The following is a 24260-nucleotide window of genomic DNA, read 5'->3' as shown; positions in this document are numbered from 1 at the left end:
TTCATTAAAGGCTCAGTATGACTCAGTTAAAGTTGCTTTAGTGGTTAACCCTTTGAAATACGTCGCACCGCTTCTTTCTACATTTTTCCTACAGCTTTCCTAAGCTGCTCCGGATTTTCTGGTACAACAAGGGCTAGAAGAAAGTCCTCTGAGCCCCCACTATGCCGCTACAAGGCAGGGGCTGGCCCAGAGGAGTGTTTCTTCTTCTCGCAGTTTCGCACCGGGTGCCCCAATTTTGCGCTGCCTCTTCCTTCGGTGCAGGTTTCGCCTTCACAGATGCGCTGAGATCTTTAGGGCTGCCCGGCCGGCAGATACTCCGGAAATCTCGCAGCACTGAGAGAATTAAAAAACAAAAAACAAAACAAACAAACAAAAAAAAAAAGCGTGGGCGCTCGGCACCCTCCCCACATTGACCCCACCGCAGGCGGCCGGCCGTGGCACCGCTCTCCGACGGCGGCGCCTGAGGGAGCCGGGCTTCTCCCCCTGAGGGACGACCCCGGGCGCTGCCTCTGAGCGGAGCGACGATCCTCCCCCGGCCCCGGGAGAGCTAGCAGCCCTCGAAGCCGCGACACCCGAAGCCCCCTCCGGGCCCCCGGGCGCGGGGGCGGCCCCGGCCGGCATCGTTTCGCCCTCCCGGGGGCAGCGGCGGAGCGCCTCCGCCCGCTTTCCCCGCCTCCTGCCGGCTCCGCGGCGGGGCGGCCGGGTCCGTGCCTCGGCGGCGGCCGCCACTCGGTCTCTCGCCCCGCAGGTAGCCGGAGCGGGCGGAGCGGGCACTGCTCGGAGCCGGGCGGGCGGGCGCCATGAAGCGCTCTCTGTGGCGGCTCTGCCAGTCGCGGGAGAAGGCGGCCGGGTCCAGCGCCTACCAGGGCGTCGTCTGCGAAGCGGATGCCGCCTCCGTCGCCTCGCAGGATGTCTTCAAGGTGCGTGGGGAGGGCAGCGGGTTGCTGCCCAGTGGGGTGGGGGGTCCCCGGGGTGGAGGGTAGCGGGGGTGAAGCCCGGTGGGGATACGATGGCGCCCATGGCAGAGACTTGGGGTGAGGGGCGTGAGGTGGGCAAGGGGCGTGAGGCGAGCAAGACAGGGAAAAGGTGTCATGTCCCTGATAACCTTCCCTCCACAACGCCTTTTCCATGGCCATGTCGAGGTGCCCTCGAAGAGCTGTGAGGGGCGGGAGGTGGCATGGTGGCGGTGGCTCAAAGGCCAGAGTAGGGCAAAGGGAGGGTGTGAGGAGCTGAAATGGGCTGGCACTCCCCGGCATGGCTCTGTGGAGGAGACCCCTCTTCCAGAGGTCTACATGGTGATGTGGTCATGAGTACGCCCTCTAGCAAAAACGTCCCAAAAAGAAAGTTGAGTACTGGAACTGTTACGGAGGAAAAGGGAGAACAGGACAAGAAGTGATGCATTCATGTTGCAATGAGAGAAACCTTGACCAGATGCTAGAGAAGCCTTTTGTAACAGTCAGAATAATTAAGCAAAAGGTTAATTAGATGACAACCTATTCTTAAAAATCTCCAAAGTTACCTAAACAAATATGCCAAAGTACGTGGGTGTGTTTGATGTCATTTCTAACCTCACGCCCCACGTGCCAGCTCTAGTCCCAAGCAACACCTCCTCTGCATTACATGAGTTGCTGCTCAGGTAGGTGATCTGTCCTTACGGAGCAGGTCAGGCAAACCAGAAAGGAGTTGCTGTTGGTTAAAAAGATTGCTCTTTTTTTTTTGTTTGTTTGTTTGTTTGTTTGTTTGTTTGTTTTGGTGTTTTTTGTTTGTTTTGGTTTGTTTCATTTTTTTTCAAAGTAAACAAAATACAAAGAGGACCTAACTGATTTCTTGCTTTCCTATTTTGTTATGGAAACACTGCAGTACTGGCTAAACAATCTTATTTTTGATGTTAGAAATTCTCATCATGCAGTATTTCAGCCACATTTTATCTCACATTGACAAAAAGTCCCAACTTAGTGATGAAATGTGATTTAAATCGGTAGAATGATTTAAAATTATTTACAATTAAAATTACATTATAATGTAAGGAGGAATACAAGATACTTGATGCATACATATAGGGATCTATAATAATTTCTTAAATAGTCCTTCAGTGTGTATAAAATGTGTAGATGTTTGTGTATGTAATTGACCTCTTATTTTTATGACTGTTGAGTCATCCTGAATACCCATTTCACAATGATATCGCCTGTTTTCTATCAGCAATCTCCAATTGCACTTTTGGAGCAGATGCTACCCCTGTGTTTGGGCCCAATGTCCTAAATCTTTAAACACATTTGTAACATCATTCACATGAGTAATCTCATTGATGTCAATGGGACTATTAAGGTGAAAGAAGTTAAACACATGCTTAAGTGTTTGAATGAGCAGCCCCATAACATGTATTTGCTTAATGAGATCAAAAATTGTTGAGTCTTTGTGGCTTGAGGGATCCTGGAGATGAAGTTTTTCTCTTCTTTTGCTGCTGAGGAGGGAATGGTGATTTTGGGGATTTCCTTTTTTCTTGCTTTGCTTTCTTAATCATATTTGAGAGTTTGCGTTACTTTTGGTATGCATTTTTCTCTACCCCCCCCCCCCTTTTTTTTTGATTCCCTTTTAATCTTTTTTAATAACTTGAATAACTTTAGATTTTTGCCCATTCTATTGCACTCATTTTTACTACCTTTCCTCATCTGCAAGAATGTTTTTTGAAACACTTTAACTTCCTAGAGGAAGAATCTGCAGGCTTTCCATAGTGGGTTTAGGCTGCAAAGTGCAGCATCAGGGTTGTATAAAGATGTCAGAGGGCTGAGCTGTCAGAGGGTTTTTATTGTATTACAGCGTGAAGATGCTGGGTTGTTTTGAGCTGAGGCCCATGGGATGCAAGTAGGATAGAGCTGTAAACTGAAGAATTTATTGGTTGCTCTGACATATAATCATAGATTGTATATGTTCCGATTTTACAATCGTAGAAACCCAAGGGCTGGAATCAAAAGCCCATATCATAATGTCAGTCTCTGTAGAAAAGTCCAGAAGAGGAGATGAACATGGTTATCAGTTTTTCATCTCTCTTGAATTCATTTGATTTGGTCACAGCTGCAGAGTACATAACTGAAAGTGATGACTTTTTTAGTTCGAGGTTCCTGGGTTGGAGGGACAATCTTGATCTCACTGCAGAAGATGAAATAATATATTCTAGATCACTTCCATTTTTGTTAATTTTTGTTCTGTTCAGTAAAATCAGTTTCACTGTTGACTTGATCTGATCAGGATTTGTGTACTGCTTTATGAAAGTAAATGAGAAAATATATGTCCAAAATAGGTGATTTCAGATGGAAGTGCCTGTAGGCTGCGGAGCTTCATTAAGAAGAATCGTTCTGGACTTACCAAAGTGGATGAATTAAATGCCACCCCACTGCATCATGCTGCAGAAGGAGGTCAAATAGAATTAATGCAGTTGATTATAGATGATTCATCCTGTGAAGGTAATTAATGCAGTTGATTATAGATGATTCGTCCTGTGAAAGTAACACACATTTTATGAATTATTTTATTTAATGGAATTAAAAAAAAAAATCACTAATGAAAGTGTTTGTTACCCAACTTAGGTAGAATTGGTATGTGTTATCTATATTTCTACATGCAAAAATAGTTGAAACTGTCACATTTTGCAGTATCTTAGGTATGATTTGGGTCACCCTTATTGCCTTAGTACTGTTTGCTCTCTAATGCAGTGATTTGGTGCGTCTTACGTCATTTGGAACTCAGTTTTAAGGTCTTCAGATATGAAAAAGAAAACTTCACAGAAGTACATCAGGCCTGACTATCTTCCTTATGTGCATTATATATCATCTTTTATCACATTTAAAACACTGGAAACAGAAAAGTGTTGTTGTTTCTTGTACTTGTCATTCAAGTTGTTAACACTTGTTAAATATTTCCAAGTCAATTTATTGTTGATACATAATTGAATATTTTCTGAATGCACATAAGCACTTCAGACCTGTTTTAATGGAGTTCTGATATAATTTAATAAAAAAGTCAGTTTAGGAGTAATACATTGAACATGCAGTTCAATATAATATAGTGGAAACATACATTTGTTAAGCTGCAGACACATGGTTGGTACTAGCCAAGAGGAAACAGATATAGAAGTAAGAAAGTATGGAGGTACTGAGAAGAAGGTACTAGTTTCTTTCATTATTATCATTTCACTCTTGTTTACTTAATAGTGGGGAAAAATAAATATTTGATGAGATAGATCATCTAAAGAATTTTAGGGAAGAAGCGGTAAGTGGGAGAACATGGGTTCTTGAATGGCGTAAAAACACTTTCTGTGAAAACATGTTGTTTAATAGTTGTTAGCGTAGTGAAACTGCCTAGAGCTCCACTGATAGACTGTGGGCTACTGAGCAAACATAAAATGATGAGAAATGCTCATGAGAAATGCTCATTTTTCACCAAATGACAGACAAATTTTAGATGATTCTGGCTGAAAAATATTCTTTTTTTTTTTTCCGTATATCATTTTTGCCTTGATTTTTCAGAGTATATTTTGAAATTAATTTCCAATTTTGAAACTCAAAATATATATGTAGAACAGACCAGTTTTATGACTGACATGAACTGATTTACATCTGTGGTCTTAAACAAATTTGAATAGATGAAGGCTGTAATCCTCTCGTAATTTGGAAGCAGGTTTTTTTATCTCTTATTTTAATTGTTTGCACTTGCTTGTTCTATGTGGCCTCTAAAGCAATGGCTGCAAAGTCAAAGAAGATAGGAAAGAGAAGAGGCAAGGAAAGAGGTAAATCAAGTAACTCTGGGGGAAAAAAAGAGTGTACAATAATGTGCAGGAAATAGACAGATGTTTCACCCTTCCTAACTCTCTGCTATTATAATTTCTAAAGATCTAATAAAAAGCTTTATTGTTATTTCCTAACCTTATCAAACTTCCTCTCTGCTATTGTAATGCACTAATACTTTAATGCACTAATATTTTAATAGAACATTTTCTCTCACCAATACACTGTTTTCAGCACAATATGTAGTTAATTTAACACAGCACATTGTGTGAAATGTGATCTTTCTCTTTTTCTCTTTAAAGAAGCAGAGTAGCACAGACCTAAAACTTCATTGAAGACACTTTTTTTAGAAAACATGATTGTAACATTTGATGATTTTGCTTTGTTTTTGGTTTTGTTTTGTTTGCTCTCCTTTGACCTAGTATTAAATGTGATGGATTCTTCTGGAAATACCCCACTGCACTGGGCCACAAAGAAAAACCAGGTTGAAAGTGTTAGTTTACTTCTCAGTAGAGGAGCCAATCCAAACATTCTCAACTCCAATATGATGGCACCTTTGCATATGGCTGTACAGTCCCTGCATAATGAAATTGTTAAGGTAAGTCTAAAGTCCACATAAATATACAGATTTGATAAGCAGCTCAGCAGCAGCTGTGTGCAGAACACCAAGACCTTGTTTATATATGCTGTATGCTGTATCCTGGATGTAGCTCCTCATATGCCTTCTTTGGCAAGCAGAATATACAACATACAATGCTTATAGAAAGGTTTGGGTCTTCTAAGCACAGCAGAAGGTTCTTTTTAATGCTATTTTTTGTCATTTGACCAAGTATAGTGAGAATGTTTTCATTCCATATATGGTATTTGGATATAATTTTATAATTTGTAAAGTTCTTGAATTTACTAGGTCAATGCAACCACAACACTTTTTTTTTTCTCTTTGAAGATGTCTCTTTTTCTAGTTCATCCAAAGGAAAGAAAATCATGTTCCTGTATTCAAGATTTAAAACCCTTTAGAGATTTTCAGTGCTAAAACATTTTACTGTCCTTGCATCTCTCACAAAATCTGTATTTATTATCAGTTAAGAATTATCAAACTATAAAATCTAAAATAAAATGACATTTTAAAAAAGGGCTTTGTATAAAGTTCTTTATTTGGGTTATCTTGCAGCTCTGCCCTTGACTAAGTATGCGCCCTAATTTTTTCCCCACTCTGTTCTTTGTTCAAGCTAATTTTCATGTGATTTCTATCATCAAATTCCCTGAGAACGATTAAAATGTGTCAGTTCATCCAGTACCAGAAAATTCAAAAAAATCATTGGAATTATTGAAGGAGAAATAAATAAATACACGGGTAGAGAAACAAAAATGTGGTGCAGTATGGTCATGTCGTTTCCAGATCCTCTGCTCCTCATAAGTATGTGAGAAGCAGTCACAGAGATACTGGCTAACACTGATAGCTCAGTGTTAGCTGTCAACAGGGACTGAAATAGGGATTCATGACTAGAACGGTTCCTATTTTTCTTAAGTCTCATCTCCTTTGATCTTATATATAACTGTCCAATAAATGCCTAATTGACTAGAGTCTACAGCATTGCCCCTTTCCAGGGATTACAGAATATCACAGTAATAATAAACTTCATTTGAAAATCCCTGTCTGCAATCTGCTACAGAAAAGGTTTTCTCCCAGTATTAGATAAATTGTTAAATAAAACTTTAAGATACTCTGGAGTTACTGCAGCATTTATCTTAGTTAGGCAGCTGTCTGCCATAAAGAATTTGATTTGTCTGTTCTCACCAGCATTTTTCACCTGCATATTTCACATTCTTCCTCATTTTGTCCCTCCTCTGCTTCTGCACTGTGGACTTCTGCATGCGAAAAGAGCAAGTCATAAGAGTGCTATAGCAGATAAACAACAAAAGTAATAGAATAGGCCTTTGTTGTTCTTTTTGCTTATGGGTGACTGAATTTTTTCTTAAATATCTAGATTTTAGTCCAGCATAGCAGTACGGATGTTAATTTGGAAGGTGAAGCAGGAAACACACCTATAATTGTAGCATGTTACAAGGATAATCCTGAAGCACTGACACTCCTGGTAGGTATAATTATCACATTTTTTGATGTGATTCTGTTTACTTTGATGCAGTGATATTTTATTCCTGTGTTCTTTGCTTAATGGAGGAAGGTTCATGGATGCAATATTCAAGATATTTTGCATAGGTGTGTGCCTATGTGTGCTACTTTTATGAGATGTTTATACTGCAAATAAATATTCAGTGGATGCCCTTACAGTATCTCCATCTATCAAATAAAGGCAACATCAGCTGGGGAAAAAATGGGATTTAAAATTCAAAAAGAACTTTTGGGGGGGGTATGAAATACAGTGTTTTATCTTCCCCTATGTCATTCTTTTTTATAGTTTTCATTTATATGCTTCTGAAGCATGAGGAAAACTTCATGAAAAACTTAGGAGCTCTTTGAAAAGACGGTGGGAGTAATTCTTATATATGTTCTGAGGTCCCCAGGCTACATAGACTTTGGAAGAAAAAAAAAAAAAAAAAAAAGAGATGAATTTTGTGATTTAGAAATCAGTAGAAAAAATTCAGGCATACCTGAGTTCCTTTACTTGTCCGTACATTGTGTGAAAAAGTCTTGCCTGATTTGTGGAAAAAAATTAAGATGTGTATGTCAAGTGATTGTCTTCAAGGCTACTCACAAACTTTAATCTTTTAAGGCAGTATATAAGCATATTTGTGTGGCAAACAAACAAAAAACAACTAATCTTGAAGGTCATAAAAAAGAAAGAAAACAAAACAAAAAGAAGCACATGTATGTATAAAACTATGGAGGTAACACACAGAAGATGTATACTAACTTCACAATGCATATGCAACATAAAAAAAGGAGACAGCTGCAGAGGAGACTACATCTGCAACAATATATTCATTAGTGAGAATTTTCTGTTTGTCATTAAGCTATATCCAGACATTGTTTTTCAGATTGAAAATGGTGGGAAAATATGTAAACCAAACAAAACAGGATGTATGCCCATCCACGCTGCTGCATTTTCAGGTGCAAAAACATGTATGGAAATTCTTTTAAAAAAAGGTAAATACTTTGTTTAAAAGTATTCAGCACAACGTATTATTTGTAGTAACAATACTAATTTACAGGTTTACATCTCAAAGAACTGTAAACAAGCACTTACAACTGTAATGGAGCTTAGAAGAAGTTAATGCAAATATTCCTATGGGTAATTCATGCTAGTAACTTTTGTAGGATTACTGCAGAAGCTTCACTGCGTTCCTAAATGTATGCCCATCCATTGTTTAATGATCGGTTTGAAAAGTGGGAGGGAGAGAATGTTATTCCACAGTTGTTCTAATTGTTATTAAAAAATATATATGTATCTTCTATCTTCTTTGCTTTCCATTTATTTTCATCTCTCAGGTGAAGAATTGGGTCACTCTGCTAAAACCCACATCAATTTTACCAATAATGGGAAGTGCAGTCCACTTCATTTGGCAGTTCAAAGTGGGGACTTAGAAATGATTAAAATGTGCATTGAATTTGGAGCCCAAATTGATCTAAAACAGGTAAAACTTGCAATGTAGTGAAATATAGTTTTGATAAAGACTAGATATCTCTGAAACTCTGAGTAGTACAAGGAGAAGATGAACAGATATTCATTGGTCATTGTGTTTTCCGATGCAATGCCTGGGGAGCAGCAAATGAAAACAAGTCTATAGTTCGAATGAGGCAAAATCATATCATAGAACCACAGAATCATAGAATGCCTTGGGTTGGAAGGAACCTTAAAGATCATCTTGTTCCAACCCCGCTGCCATGGGTAGGGATGCTATCCACTAGATCAGGTTGCCCAGGGCCTCATCCAACCTGTCCCAGAACACCTCCAGGGATGAGGTATCCACAGCATCTCTGGGCAACCTTTTCCAGTGCCTCACTACTGTCTGAGTGAAGAATTTCCTCCTAATATCTCATCTAAATCTCCCTTCTTTTAGTTTAAACCATTCCTCCTGTCATTATCGGCCCAAGTAAAGAGTTTTTCTCCATCTTTTTTATTAGCCCCCTTTAAGTACTGAAAAGCTGCAATGAGGTCTCCCCGGAGCCTTCTCTTCTTCAGGCTGAACATCCCCAGCTCTCTCAGCCTTTCTTCTTAGGAGAGGTGCTCCAGCCCCCTGATCATCTTTGTGGCCCTCCTCTGGGCCTGCTCTAATGGATCCACATCCTTCTGGTGCTGGGGTCCCCAGACCTGGATGCAGCACTCCAAGTGGGGCCTCGTGATGGCACATTAGAGGGGGACAATCACCTCCCTCGACCTGCTGACCACTCCTCTGTTGATGCAGCCCAAGACTCAGTTGGCCTTCTGAGCTGTAAGCGTGCACTGCTGGCTCATGTTGAGCTTTCTGTCCACCAGAACTCCCAGGTCCTTCTCTGCAGGGCTGCTCTCAGTGAATTCTTCTCCCAGTCTGTGCTCATGTCTGGTATTACCTCGGCCAAGGTGCAGCACCTTGCATTTAGACTTCTTGAACCTCATTAGGTTCACATGGGCCCACTTTTCTAGTTTCAGGTCTCTTTGTATGTCATCCCATCCCTTCTATTGTATCAACTGTACTACTCAGCTTGGTGTCATCTGCAAACTTGCTGAGGGTGCACTCAATCCCACTGTCTATGCCATTGATAAAGATATTAAACAGTACCGGTCCCAAGACAGACCCCTGAGTGACACCACTGACCACCAGCCTCCACTTGGACATAGATCCATTGACCATCACTCTCTGGGTGCGGCTTTCAAGCTGATTCCTTTTCCAATGAATGGTCAAATCCACTCTTCAGATCCATATCTGTCTAATTTGGAGATCAGGATGTCATGTGGGACTGTGTCAAAAGCATTACAGAAGTCCAAGTAGCTGACATCCATAGGTCTTCCATTCTTGACTGATGCAGTTACTCCATCATAGAAGGCCACCAGATTGGTCAGGCATGATTTGCCGTTAGAGAAGCCGTGCTGGCTGTCTCAGATCTCCTCTTTGTCTTACATGTGTCTTGACATTGCTTCCAGGAGGGTCTTTTCCCTGATCTTGCTAGGCACAGAGGTGAGGCTCACTAGTCTGTAGTTCCCCAGGTCCTCCTTTCTACCCTTTTTAAAAATGGGAGTGATGTTTCCCTTTTTCCAGTCACCAGTGCCTTCATCTGACTGCCAGAACTTTTCAAATATGATGGAGAGAGTCTTGGCAACTACATCAGCCAATTCCTTCAGGACCCTGGGATGCGTGGCGTCATAGACTTGTACTTGTTCAGTTTCATCAGGTGGTCTCGAATCTGCTCTTCACTTACAGTGGGAGGACTTTGCTCCCCCAGCCCTCATCTATGGGTTCAGGGAAACGAGAGACATGGCAAGCCTGACTGGCAGTGAAGGCTGAGACAAAGAACTTGTTGAGTACCTCAGCCTCCTCCATGTCTGTTGTTAGTAGTTCTCCCTTCTGGTTTATCAGAGGGGCAACAAAATGTCAGTGTGCTACTTCACACAAGTTACATAGGATGTTGGGTATATGAAGAGTTTGCATGGATTCAAAATGGACAAACCCATAGGAGAATAAAATCTGTCTGTAACTGCTGATTACAGTGACATCCCCTCTGGCTTAGGACGTTGTTGAATCACAGATGCAGTAGGGGAGAGCACTCTGGAGAAGTACCACAGTGGTACAGCTTTCTTTTCAAACTCTTTACTAGGCACCTTGCCAGAAATGGGATCTTTGATCTGACCCTTTCTAATCACTTTTATTAATCCTTAACCTTGCCCTACCCTTTATAGTGTCTTTTTTGTAAACAAGCACAAATTTGTGATACCACTGTTGCACTGTGATACTATTGATGTAAAGGCCTACTCTCAGCTTCGTGTTGAAAAAATATCTGACATTAACCAAATTGTTTGCAAGGCTGAAACCAACTCATGAGAGCAAAGATAAGAGTTTAGCCTTCTTGTATTTGTTTGGTTCTTCAAACACACAGCTTTTTCATGAGATGGTTCGTGCTGAAGGTTTTGTGATGGGTAAGAACCATTTTGATAATGTTTATGGCATTGTGAAAAAGCCCATCCCAATACATTTAATGAAATTTTCATGTTCTGAAATGAACAAAGACAAAACCCTCGGGCATATATCAAAGCTGATTTGTCCCATGTAGCTAAATGAGATTGTGTTTTGGCAAATCTTGTTCCAATCATTTATTTATTGTTTAATAGTTGTTATGCCTGTTTAGATTATAATAGTTAATAACTTATTAGACCAAGTTGTTTTTAATGAAACCTGCAGAAAATTGTATTTAAGAAGCACTTCTAAGGAAGATAAAGAAGTCAAAGATATTCTTAAAATGCATTTTCTGTATTACATGTTATGGAGGCAGTTTTGTTTGCTTATTCATTTGTACTGTTCTGCCTATGGTTTTCTGTGTTTTTCTTCTGCATCATCTTTTCTGTTTAAGGCTGCCGTGTGTGCTTGTTTATTAATTCAAGTAGAAAATTGTTAAGACTTGTTATGGTATATTGTAAAGGCTTGGCGTAGAATAATGATGAGTTTTGTAGTGATCCTTTAAAACTGTCTCTGTAATGGTTTCGGTCTTTAAGATCTCTAGAATTCCACTATTTTAGTTAAAGACTAAAGTTTCTTCAGATGCATAGGAATTCAGGCATTTAGGAATTATGAATCCTATTTAGTAGGATGGGGCCTAGATTGGCTTTAATGTTTTTCTACTTTCCTATTTATAGAATGAAAAATGTACGGCACTTCATTTTGCTGCCACTCAAGGAGCAACTGAGATTGTGAAGTTAATGATGTCATCCTATGCTGGTGAAGAATCCATTATTGATGCTGTTGATGGGAATAAGGAAACATTGCTTCACAGGTAGGAGACTGCTCTGCCACACTTCACTGGCATGATATTCTTACAGCATCCAGTAACACGTCATTAAGTATACTTGGGAACACCCTTCCACATGTGTTGGAACTCTATGGGATAGGAGATGGTTTAGTACTATATGAAAGTGTCTGCGATTTGATCAGAATGTTAAAATTTTGGAGCTGATACCAAAATCAAAACAGTGTGGTCTAGTTACCTTGGTACCATGTCAAGGAATGGTTGCTAACAGTTTGTACCGAAAATTCACTCCAGTGAAGAATAAGGAAGTGAACAAGTCTATGGATTTGTTAACAGCTTCTGAGGTTGTGGAACACATGTCCTCATCTAGTGTGGCTTATGTCCTCCAGAAAAGAAGTGTAAAAGAATGTCAACAGTTTAAAAAAAAATTTTTTTTTTTTTTTTCCAAAAAAAATATTTTATACCTGCTCAAGTACAAGTAGATGTTGGTACACTTCCCTATGATTGCAAAGTTGTAGATGGCATTTTGGTACATAATAACCTTCTAGACTTACAGTCTTTCCCAGTCTATTTTAAACCAGAGCACCAAACTGTGGAAGATTTTCTTCAGTCATCTTCAGCAGAAAGGCACATATTTAAATGTGATGGCTACCAGCTCTGTGGAAGATAATATATTCCTCCATCTGCACATTTTTGCAGTTGCACTGTATTTAAGTAAAGCATGATAATTTTACAGTGTTATTCTATGATGAGTTTTACAATATGAATTGGTAGAAAGTTGGAAGCAGTAGAATCATAGACTTACAGAATGTCCTGAGTTAGAAAGACCCACAAGGATCATCAAGTCCAACTCCTGGCAACAGGACCACCCAAAAATCAGACCATGTGTCTGAGAGCATTGTCCAAATGCCTCTTGAACTCCAGGAGGTCCAGTGCCATGACCATGTCCTTGGGGGGCCCATCCCAGTGCCCAACCACCCTCTCAGTGAAGAACCTTTCCCTAACCTTCCCTGACCCTCTCCTCTCCCAGCTCCATGCCGTTCCCTTGGGTCCTGTCACTGTCCCCAGAGAGCAGAGCTCAGCGCCTGCCCCTCTGCTCCCCTCGTGAGGAAGCATGATAGTAGAGATGATTGTTCTTTGGAACATGGTATAAAGTAAAATGATTCCAAGATAATTGAAGAAATTAAAAGGGGTGCATGTTGTAAAGTTAAGGTAAGGTTTGAGTACATTTGGAAATGTATCTGCAATAGAACATTACTGAAGACAAAGTGATGACAGCATGCCAAAGAAAATTGTGCAGACCCAATAGAGCCGTACTACGTAATAGATAACTGGGTCTCACATCCATGGAAGTGATTGTCCCGGAAAAACCTTTGGACCAAAAAGAATGACACTTTTTTGCTCCCTGTGTCTGTGAAAGAGGGGAAAATACAGTATCAAGAATCATTCGAAAATAGAAACTCACCCAAATCTCTCTGAATATAAATAAACTGAATTAGAGCATTAACTTTTTGAGAAGTGAAGGAGCCGTAAAGCATAGGCTGGATGTGATCCATTCACATTTCTACTGTCATTTTCCATCTACATATTTTTATAAAACTTCACTCTCTGTTTGTGCACCTTGGAATTTGTTTTGGATGTGTGTGAAGCACTCAGTATTTGTGTCTGGCTTGAGAGTTCTGCTATAGATAATGGAGGCATGTAGACTTATTTGGAACCATGATAAGTATTTTCAAATATGTCTTTTGGGTAATTGGTTCTATCTATAGTACACCCTGTGTTATTAGCTGTTATAATGTTAAGGGAAGTGTTATCTTTGAGATACAGTACAGCTTTGGAATCGTCCCTCTGTGTTGCTCACAGAGTAAAAATATTTCATAGAGGTCTGACTTCTGAAAGCATATAGAATGTGTGTATTAACTGTTCTATACTCTCTACTTGTTTGTTTTTTTGTTTCTGGTTTTTTTTTTTTTTTTTTTAAATAACACATAATTCAGTGTCTTCTCATAGAATAAAACCTGAGAATGTTTCATGCATATAGGCAACTCTAATATATTTTTGTAATGTAACCACCGTTTATGTCGGGTTTTGTATAACCTTTTTTTTTTTCTTATTTTTTCAAGTAGACTTGCCTGCCATAGTCAGAATACATTTTAGCTGAGCCATTACAATTTTAACCACTACTCCAGCATTTTTAAACTAAATATATAGCAAAAACTTTGAGGATCAGATGGATGGAATGAATTTCATGTTCTAGATCTGCATGTAATAATTCAAATCCAAAGCTTATGGAATTATATTTTGACCTTGTGTGGTATAGAGAAAGATCTGGCTTATGAAATTAAGCTATTTCTGTTAAAAATCAGTAGCAAAATGCCCGTTCATCTACCAATGAGGTGTTTGTTTCGCATAGTGAGTTTTCAGGGCATTAATTGAACTGTTAAAAAATGAAACCCCATGGCAAAAAAGGAAATACCTTTTTTAAATGAAATATATAGTAAGGGTATTTCTGTCTCTTTATTAAAAATATGTATATATATTTGAAAATATTAGCAAATAGAGCTAATAACAGTGAAAATTCATGCGCCTTTCTAATGTTACTCTAATTTCGCATTTTTTTCTCCACAGGACGGCCTTGTTTGATCATTATGAACTGGCAGAGTATTTGATTTCGATGGTAAATATTTAATGAAGTGATATGTTTATAGAGATTATTGCTATCTGTTACTACAGGTCTGCATAGAGAAATTCATAAAGGAGAATGTTTTCTTAGCTATAGGTTTTATATATATATATATTTCATAAGACATACTTGACATTAAAGTACAGTGGTAGTTAAGGCTCTGTAATAGTAATCCACAGTTACAGAGAATGAAAGCTTGCATTTTAATTTCCATTTTGCTTACTTAGAAAAGTTTCATAAACATCTTTTACCAGATATGACAGACTGGTTCAGGCATCTTCACTTTTATGATACGAAATACGAAATAAAAGCTGAACATGCATTAAATTTAATCCGATTTCTTCAGAAAGAAATCCTCGTCTAATATATGCACATATCATTCTTCTGGGATCACAAAGCCATGTATCGAAGCTTGTGCATGATCTAGAAATGCCTTTTACTCTGAGTAGCTTGGTTATATTTCTTCACAGAGTAACTTCAGGGGAGAAAGAGGAAAAAAAGTAACTGGGGATGCTGCTGGCTGTGCTCCAAGTGTCCATTAATACAAATTAAGCTAAGGCTTATACAACCATTATATGCCGCACTCTATTTGCTGAGGAAACTTTCAGAAGTCAGTAGACTTTCCCATTTTATGACTGCTAAGAATTTTTTACTTCATTTCTTGGTAATTACATTAAGAGCAATTCTCTTCTGCATATAGTTTTGCTTTTCCCAAGATTCTCTTAAAGGGATTTGATTTAGTTAGAAATAGATGTTGTGCTTATTTTCAATCCAGATGTGAAATGGTGAGGTTTGACTGCTGAAACCTGGCTGACAAAACAACCTGTCTACAGAGTTTATTACCTGAGAAATACAGGCACGTTTTCACATGTGGCGGTTTGTGTGCACAAAGTATTAGAGGGAAAATCTTTCACACTGCTAAGAACACACATTTGCTGAAAACAAAGTTAAATTCCTTGTGTCATTTTGACTATTTGGCCTCTTTTATAGCATACATGCTGAGGGTTTGTTTGGCTTTCCGTATAGAATATAACCATGTAGAAGCTTTAGGACTGTTTTCATTTGTCTTTCTGGGAATGGATCAAAATATTCTACTCAAGATTAGTAGGGTGCAGCACATGCAACCTGTGTTACCTGCTGATTGAACTCCTGGTGAGATCACTAAGTATCTTCTATGCTGTTTTATACATGAGAATAAAAAAGAAAAGGTGGAGTGATTTTTACTGATCAAAACGAATACCACATTCCAGGTCAGAATGGCTTTCTGGTTTTAATAAAGAACAAAGTTTATACATGTTATGCATTAAATATCCACATTTGTTGCAAATTGACTTACATTGCTTACTTTCTTTATATTATTTTTGGTAATTTTTGTGTTTGAAAATAAAAATCATTGTAAACTAAGTGTTAAATGTAGCTCTTGTAGGTAGAAAGGATAAGATTATATATACTTAACAAGATTGTCCAGACACAGAATGTATACTGTTTTCATTTAAATTATGCCAGTTTTATTTTGGAAGTTGTAGGTCAGTATGCTATGCAAAAATCAGAATCCAAATCTGTAGATATTTCTTCCACAGTCTTTTGTTATTTTGCATTTGGCTTCTACAAATCATGGCAATGAGTAAAAGATCGTGTTTCAGTGACCTGGTTTGGAATAGCTGAAGACTCACTGCAGCCTTAGCAAAAGGGAAAGACAGAAACCTACGTCAGTGTTCTAACATTTAAACATTACAAACTTTATAGCTTTACAAAATTGGCACATATAAATTGCTTTACAAATTAAGCATTTTAAGCACAATGACTTTAACAGCAATGTCAAAATGACCTTTGTCACATATAACAATTAGGTGCACAATATCTGGTCAGTGCATGCATGTGGCATGATTGTATTTGCAAGTTATGTACACAATTATAAAAAAGAATTAAGACATGAGAATCAGAAAGTTCATTTAGATCATTAGCTTTTTTGCTTGTGTATTGCCTGTGCACTGTACAATTGAGCATTGAGATGTCTGTTGTTTCCTGAGTTTAATTCCTTTAAAGATAGTTTCTTTTTGTAGACTTTGTTGAAATGTGCTTAGTCAAAGTAAATGAGCAGTGCTATTACACATTTTTGTGCTTTTTTTTGAACTTCCCTTTTCCCCTTTTTTTATCTTAATTTTCACCAAATGGAACATATTAAATTGCTGTAAATACTAACTGATATTCACAGTTTTAAATGTAATATTTATATGTACCTTAATTTCTGTTTAATTAATAGATACTAATTTACATGCCAAAGTAAAAGGAGTTCAGAAGCTAAATTTACAAGTCGTTAATTCATCTGTATTGTAAATATGGTAAACGTATGTGGTAGTATGTAAGTTACTCTGTATCATGGTAAATACAGGATGAATGCTGCTGAACTTGTTTTGTTGAGAGCTGAACAACAGAGTGAAGGTGATTATAAGATTGTGTTATTGACTGGAAGTTGGTTGTCTGTGTATTCACTGAAATGAATGAGCCATTTGGATAAACAGGTCTCTGTTTGTACCTTTGATCAATAAGAACATTTTTCACAGTTTGTCAGACCTTGTAGAAAGGTGACTGGTGAAAGGGTCCTGCACGTGTTACCCTCAAACATTTCATCAACATACATTGAAAGCTTCCTGTTCTCTGTTGATAAAGTAAACATAGTGCATTTATTACATGCTTCTTATTACTATATTACAGGTTTTACTATCCTAGAAATTAAATATTGATCATTATCATTATTAGTACTCTGTCAAATTTGGACTGGACCCAAAGATTATTCACGTTAATATAAAAACTCCAATTGATTTTTTTTTTTTCAATGATCTTTGGATAACATCTGAAATAGATTTTTTTTTGCATGCTTTGTTCACCCCATCCAATTTAACTTGCAACTCAATACCTAGAAAAACTGTATCTACAGCATTATAAAATATATACCTCATTATTTCATTTACTTGTATCACCATACTCCCTTATTGGCAGGATTTTTTAGATAGATATGTTTATGCTCAAAACATTTTACTGATATGACCATAGGTCACCATAGTGACCACACTTTCCTGCCATTATGCACCTTGTGCAAAGATAGATAACATCAACATTGTGCTTTTGCTGGAATATCTCATTCCAGTCCTTGTGCTTCGCCAAGGAAAAAGGTCATATCAAAAACCTTAAGTCTGGAGAATAAAAATGTGTCTGTTGTTGATACAGCTACTTTGGGATCAAAATGAACTTGGCTTACATAATTTATGATCAATAATAGAAAATGAAGGTAGATCAAGCTATACAGACCAAATTTTATAATCCTGGATGTATCACTTCTTGATTAGTATTCATCTAGTATAGCACAGTAGTTCAGAAGGCTCTTGTTCTGCTAATTGCTTGATAGGTAAGAGAACATAATCAAAAGGGATGCAATTTTTGTATTTTTCCAGAGTTTTAAGTATTTTCAAGTTAGAATTATATATTTTAAGTATTCATATGCATGGAAAGGTACCCTATTAAAAGATTATGAGGTGTTAGTGCAGCATACTTAGAAGTAGGCATCTAAAGACAGACAGATAGATAGATGACTGTGTTGTGGCTGGTAGTTTGAAAACTTTTTTTTTTTTAATATAAATACATATATGTTTGTTGAATTTACTTATCTGGAACATGTGTAAGAATGCCTGTAGTTCTGCTATGCTTCTAAAGGGTAACACCATTTTAAAATTATATTTATTCATTATTCATGATAAACTTGAAATTCTTTATTGCAGGGAGCAAATATTGATAGTGTTGACATAGAAGGTCGATCCCCGCTTCTGTTGGCCACTTCTTGTGCATCATGGAAAATTGTGAATTTACTGCTCTCAAAAGGTACAAGAGAATATGTGCATATGATATACTTTTTTTGGGCAGGGTTCATACAAGTGAAATCTCTACATTCAACTTTCCTCTCAATTTTAATGCAATACTTCAGCATACAGTCCAGACGTACCTGAGTTAAACAGCTACTCTGTGCTGGTGTTCCTGGAGGTAAAGGCAGAATTAGACTGATGATTTCACCCTTTTTCATATAGAATGGATAGGCCGTAGAAAAAAATGTGGGCTGTGTTTCATGTTTCTCAAGGCAGAGGTGGCACTGGCATTCCATCCCTCTATTCCTTAGCAGTTCACAAAGTAATAAGAACCGTGGAATAAATACACCACTTACAAAAAATAGTGTTTCATACTAGAAATCATCTTTAAGTGTTAAAGCTCATATTTCAAATATTACTTGTGATTTTATAGAATCACAGTTACCTTGACAATGTTTGAGCTATATTTTTCAATTGCTATACCTTTGGTGCAAGCTAATAATTGTTAGTGTATTTCTTCTTGTTAACGGTAACACAACTGTTAATAAACCTTATAATAAAAGTTTTAAAGTTGTATCAAGGTCAAAAACTTTAATAAGACACTTTTTTTTCATAACTGGCAAAAACTCCCATTTCTTGTTGCTTGCTTTGTGTAGTATTTCTGTGGATTATTACTTAAATAGCGTTGCCAGATAAAATTGCTGTAATTTTGAAAATAGTGAAATGTTAAGACAGTATGATTACAGTGGGAATGGACTGTAAAACCTATACGAGAAGAGGGTGATCATCTGCATGTTTAAATTACCTCTTATCTGTGGGTGCTCTGTATCTCTGAATATAAGGGCCCCATATAAATCTTAGTGCTTCAGTGAACTGCAAAATGCATATGCACTGAATAAATCTGCGTGTCACTAGTTGGGGGGGGGGGGGGGGAGTATAAGTAAAATGATATAATGTTGACTTGAAATGATATTTGTAATTTATGGATTTATTTTCAACATTTGTTCCTTTGTCTTAAACATAGTCAGTTAGTGCCAGGGAGCAGCAGTTTTGAAGTTGCTGGTATTTATTTCCATATTTATCTAGGAGCAAATGTATCATTAAAAGATCATCTTGGTCGGAATTTCTTGCATTTGACGGTGTTACAGCCCGGAGGATTACAGCATCTGAATGAGAAATTTCTACAGGTATAGTAAGCATCAATTTATGCCTATGTTACCCTTACTAGAAAACATGAAGGAAGAACAACTACCTTTTTATTTCGGAATGTTGGTAAAAGTTTCTGGTGTTTTTTAAGTTGCCCAGTGTCACAGAAAATAGTTTGAACAGGTACATATCTCTCATGAAAACTTTTCAAAGCAATAATACAGTTTTCTTATTGCCAGGCAAAGGAATAACATAATCCCATAAATTATTTTGCTGTTGGGGGATTGAATAGCTCAAGAGGTAGGCAATAAAATATAGAACTTTTCACTTCTACTTTCCCAGTTTGCATGCAGTAAAACTAGAGGACATGCTCATATTCAGTCAAGCTCTAGGACTTAAATAGCTTGCATTATATTCTGCAGGAATTTTCTGTGGACTGGACTGTAATGAAGTCTTGGATTTCCCTTTAAAAATGATTTAAAATACAGATTTGTATTTGGATATGCTGAGATGAACTCATATTGATAGAACCCAAGCTTGCTTGAAAGAGTTAAAGTTGTTAGCCTCCAAAATTCTAGAAACAACCTTTTAAATGTGAATCATGTATAACTGATTTTATGATGTTGGCTGCACTCTGTAAACAACTTTGATTAGTAGTGCAGAATGGATTTAATCTCCCTTTTCAGCAAATGTTGGGAATCAACTTCAAAGAAGAATGATAACTCTTGCTTGTCTACATTGACTTTATAATTGTTGCTCATACTAGTAATTCAGACAAAGAATGGAGCAGACTGAGGGAGGAGATTCTTGGTTTCTTTAAGAAAGGATATACATAGGATAGTGTTAGACAAAGTATAGAGAAAAACAAGGAAATGAAGATGAGGAAAAAGAAATTGGGGTAACAAATTATATCACAAAACAGTGAACTGATAGTTCCTGAAAGCCAGAAGTTTTGCTGCTGAATAAAGACTATAGACTACCCTTGCTTTCTGTACAAGCCTTCTGTTAACATCAATGAGTATTGTGGTTGAATGGCAGCAAAGAAGAATCTCCTGTGTTAAACTTGTTCTATGGATGGTTTGCAGTGAGGCACAGGTTGGCAAGTTGCTGTGTTCTCTGAAGAGTAATTCTTTTTAAAAATGATGACCCACTAATCAGCAGATATTAAGTGCTCATTGTTACTACACTTATTTATTTCTTGTTTTAGATACTGCCTTAAAAATATTAATGCAATTGTTAGGAACTGTTAAAAGCTGGAGGATCACTGATATAAATGTAATTCTGTGCTTTTGTTCTTTTGGGGGTAACAGATGGAACATATTAAAAATCTTGTAGTGGATGAAGATAATGAAGGATGCACTCCATTGCATTATGCATGCAGACAAGGTGTGGCCCTCTCTGTAAATAATTTACTCAGCCTCAATGTTTCCATTTATTCTAAGAGCAGGGACAAGAAGTCACCCTTACACTTTGCTGCCAGGTTAGTGCACAGTCTAGGCTGTGGAATCAATGCCATTTTCCCATCCATATTTCTTTGACATTAATTTATATGTTTATCTTTCAAAGCTATGGACGCATCAATACATGTCAACGACTTATAAGAGATATGAAAGACACAAGACTTTTGAATGAAGGTGATAAGAAGGGAATGACTCCCCTTCATTTGGCAGCCCAGAATGGTCATGAGAAGGTAGTTCAGTTTCTTCTGAAGAGAGGGGCCCTTTTCCTCTGGTAAGTGATCAGATTTCTGTTCATTAAGGTAAAGAACCATCACCTTACATTTTACGTCCAGTAACTGGGAAGCTAATACGATAGATAGTAATAATATATACAATATATACATGTATATAAAATAAAGTAAATTTATATAATATTTGTAAAACTAAGCTGATTGTACCTCCCTCCTGCCTCATGCATAGAACCAGGGCTACTAGTGCTGGCAAAACTGAGGTTTCTCCAATCCAACTGAGGGAAAAATATTGAATTTTTTAATGGAAAAAGTACTGTTTTGGAAATAAAATAGTCATGTCAGCTTCACTGATGTTCCCTTCATGTTCACCTTACAGGTTTGGGTATGGGATCTCAGAACTGATGGTTTGCAGGCAACTTGCCTTTCACTCTCAGTCTCAATTTCAGGTCAAAGATAGTCAAAGCAGCTCCACATCCTGATAGGATTTTCAAAGTTCCAGGCCCAAACCTGAAAAACCTGGTGTGAGCCAAACCTGAAGCCGAAGCTAGTGAAAGTTTAGGTTCTTTAGAGTCCTGTTTACAGGGTATATTCTAGAGCTTTAACTTTCAAATGCTATGCTTCCAAATCCTTGACAGTCTGTACTGCATCTGCACCTTGGAGCTAGGGATCTAAGTGTTCTGAAAAGATTCTATACCAAACAGACCTGTCATACATTCAGTATTTATGACTGTGGAGGACCCAGTAAGTGAACTGCTGTCAAGCTCTTTATTTCATGTTTCCTTAGCTGGACTAGACCACCTAGCTAGGATAGGGATGATGATTGATATGTAATATGTGTGTGTGCACAGATTTTGTGTTTATGTATTTATTTAGGCTTAATTTAGACTTAAAATTAGCATTTTTTGATGAAATGACCTGATAAGTTCTATGTGATTAAAGGCTTAATTTTGTTAAACTACAATGAAGTAATATTAATTGAAATAGATTTGTGTGCTTACAATGATTGTATATTACTGCCTTTAAATACATGATTCTATAGCACGGTCATGATCTATGCCATCTCTGTTGCAGGTATTAGTAACAGAATATTGTAAATATTTGACTAATTTTCAAGGCACACCTAAGAAAATGGGTGCAATCCCATTTATACATGAAATCGAGAGATGAAAGGAGAGAGGGGGACCAAAATACTTTTATTGTCTTGAACCTTTACTCAGAATGATGCATTTTTAATCACATATAGTTGATAGAAGGCATGGACATTTCTACAGTAGTCGTGCCAAAACAAAATTGTTTGAGTCAACGAACAAGGCAATTACATTTATCTGAAATTTATGGAAGACTTTTCCATTTCTAATTATTATTTTTGTATCTGCTGTATGTAAGTGATTATAAAGGCTGGACAGCCCTGCACCATGCTGCCTTGGAGGATACACTCGCACAATGCAGATAATTTTGGATACTAATGTGAAGTGTACCGACAGAGTTGGACGAAGAAGGGGTATGTGTTCATGTAATGTTCTTTGTTTGTCATCTGTTACTTCTAGAGCAAATATCGGTGGTATACTATTAGTAGATTGTATTTCACTGTGCATTGCATATATAATATTCTATTTTTAAAGTCAGTTATATTTCATTGCTGTTAAAGTTTATCACTTAGATTAGCATAATTAATGAAATTATTATCCAATTTTTATAAGTGGGATACAAAAACCAACCAACCAAACAAAAACGAATCAAAAAGTAATGAAAAACATAAAGTGCTGAGTATGTGGACTTGTCTCTCTTGCCCGCTTTAAAGCGCAACAGTATTTTAATAATATAATACAAGCATTGGTAATTTAAATTTAAAAAGCTCATACAGATTAAAAGAAATCCAACATCAAATAATACTCATTAACATAATGTTTGAAATCCACCTGTTCTGCACAGACATATGCAACAAATACATCTTCTGTCTTGTTCTGAAGTTTGGGCAAATCTTTTGGGTAAAGACAGAACGTAGTTCCTGGATTGAAGATTTCTTGTATGAACCTGCCTAACAGTTTCCCATCAGAAAACACGGGGTGATCATTTAAAGAACTGTTCAGTTGTCAACACAGAAGATGTTGCTAATTTCTCGGAGAAATGATGATGAAGACATTCAGAAATAGTAGTTTAGGAAAAACTGTTGCCTAGAAATCAATCAGAAGCCAATGTTTAGTTTCTAATTTCCCTCAGGAAAATATGGGTCACTTGGGAAGGCTTTCAAATGTCAATTTCAGTGTCCACTTGATTCCTAAACCACTCATTGCCCTACTTTTATGAAAATAACAAAGAAAAAAAGGTTTTTCTTAAAAAGCTCTGCCTACAGATTTGTTTATATGAGCACATCTGGATATAATTGAATGCTTCTTTTCCTGATCGTCAAATGCAGGCTTTTTGTGTCTGGCGATACTGTCATTTTTACCTATCTGTGACTCACTGTTTTTTAGCTACAAAACTAAAGATATTGACAAATTGGCCTTTCTTACCTACAGTTGAGTTCCTCTTCAAATGTAATGAACTATCCTGACCGTAGACGTAGAATGAAGAACTTGTCTATAATTTCTCTGTGACAAGATTCTACTTGTTAATATTGCCAGTAAAAGCATTTAGGACTTGTAACTGAGAGTATCATGTGGCTTTTCAGTGTGGGAAAGGGACTGAAATGCATAATTATTTTTTTAAAGAGTCTCATGATTGCATTTCCATCCTACTTTTCTGTACAGAACACAGCTTTGCACCTAGCTGCAAAAGAAGGACATGCAAAAGCAGTAAGGTTACTTCTTGACTATGGTGCAAAAATTCTGTTGAACAAGCAGTAGCTTCTTTTTTCCATGAAGCAATACCAATAGGAGGGAAAGATGTAGTATCAGCTGTAATCTTGCACAAAAGGTAAAGTACACAGAAAATGCTTTTGGGTTTTATTTTCCCTTTTTTTTTTTTTTTTTTTTTTTTAATTGAGATTGATTAAGTTTTGAAAACCTGTGGTTTAATAAGTAGGACTGAGTTCTTATATTAAATTTCCAGAGATTGTGTGGTGGTCTAGTTATAGACAATTAAAAATAGCATAACTGTAATAAACATCAGGTATGTGGCATATTTTTTTCCATATTAGGCTGTGTATTCAGATTCTGGAAAAACAACAAAACAAAACCAGACAAAACAACAACAATAAAAG

The 24260-nt window shown here is 37.3% G+C and overlaps 1 protein-coding gene across 1 annotated transcript in view; it reads left to right on the top strand.

Moving 5' to 3' along the window:
• Positions 1 to 709: 709 nt before the first annotated feature.
• TRPA1 (transient receptor potential cation channel subfamily A member 1) overlaps positions 710 to 24260 on the top strand; it is a 40488-nt gene continuing 16937 nt past the window's right edge. Inside the window, 17 exon segments of the mRNA XM_040545978.1 lie at positions 710 to 920; positions 3302 to 3464; positions 5207 to 5382; positions 6773 to 6880; positions 7785 to 7893; positions 8236 to 8381; positions 11573 to 11709; positions 14311 to 14359; positions 18142 to 18241; positions 19309 to 19409; positions 20679 to 20848; positions 20935 to 21099; positions 22445 to 22479; positions 22482 to 22546; positions 22548 to 22559; positions 23809 to 23896; positions 23899 to 23974. Coding sequence (XP_040401912.1) covers positions 801 to 920; positions 3302 to 3464; positions 5207 to 5382; positions 6773 to 6880; positions 7785 to 7893; positions 8236 to 8381; positions 11573 to 11709; positions 14311 to 14359; positions 18142 to 18241; positions 19309 to 19409; positions 20679 to 20848; positions 20935 to 21099; positions 22445 to 22479; positions 22482 to 22546; positions 22548 to 22559; positions 23809 to 23896; positions 23899 to 23974 — 1820 coding nt within the window. The 5' untranslated portion in view covers positions 710 to 800.

This window comes from Cygnus olor, chromosome 2, assembly GCF_009769625.2.
Source record: "Cygnus olor isolate bCygOlo1 chromosome 2, bCygOlo1.pri.v2, whole genome shotgun sequence".
Taxonomy (NCBI): domain Eukaryota; kingdom Metazoa; phylum Chordata; class Aves; order Anseriformes; family Anatidae; genus Cygnus; species Cygnus olor.
The sequence above is the reverse complement of the archived record's forward strand: the minus strand, read 5'-3'. Positions and strand labels throughout refer to the sequence as shown.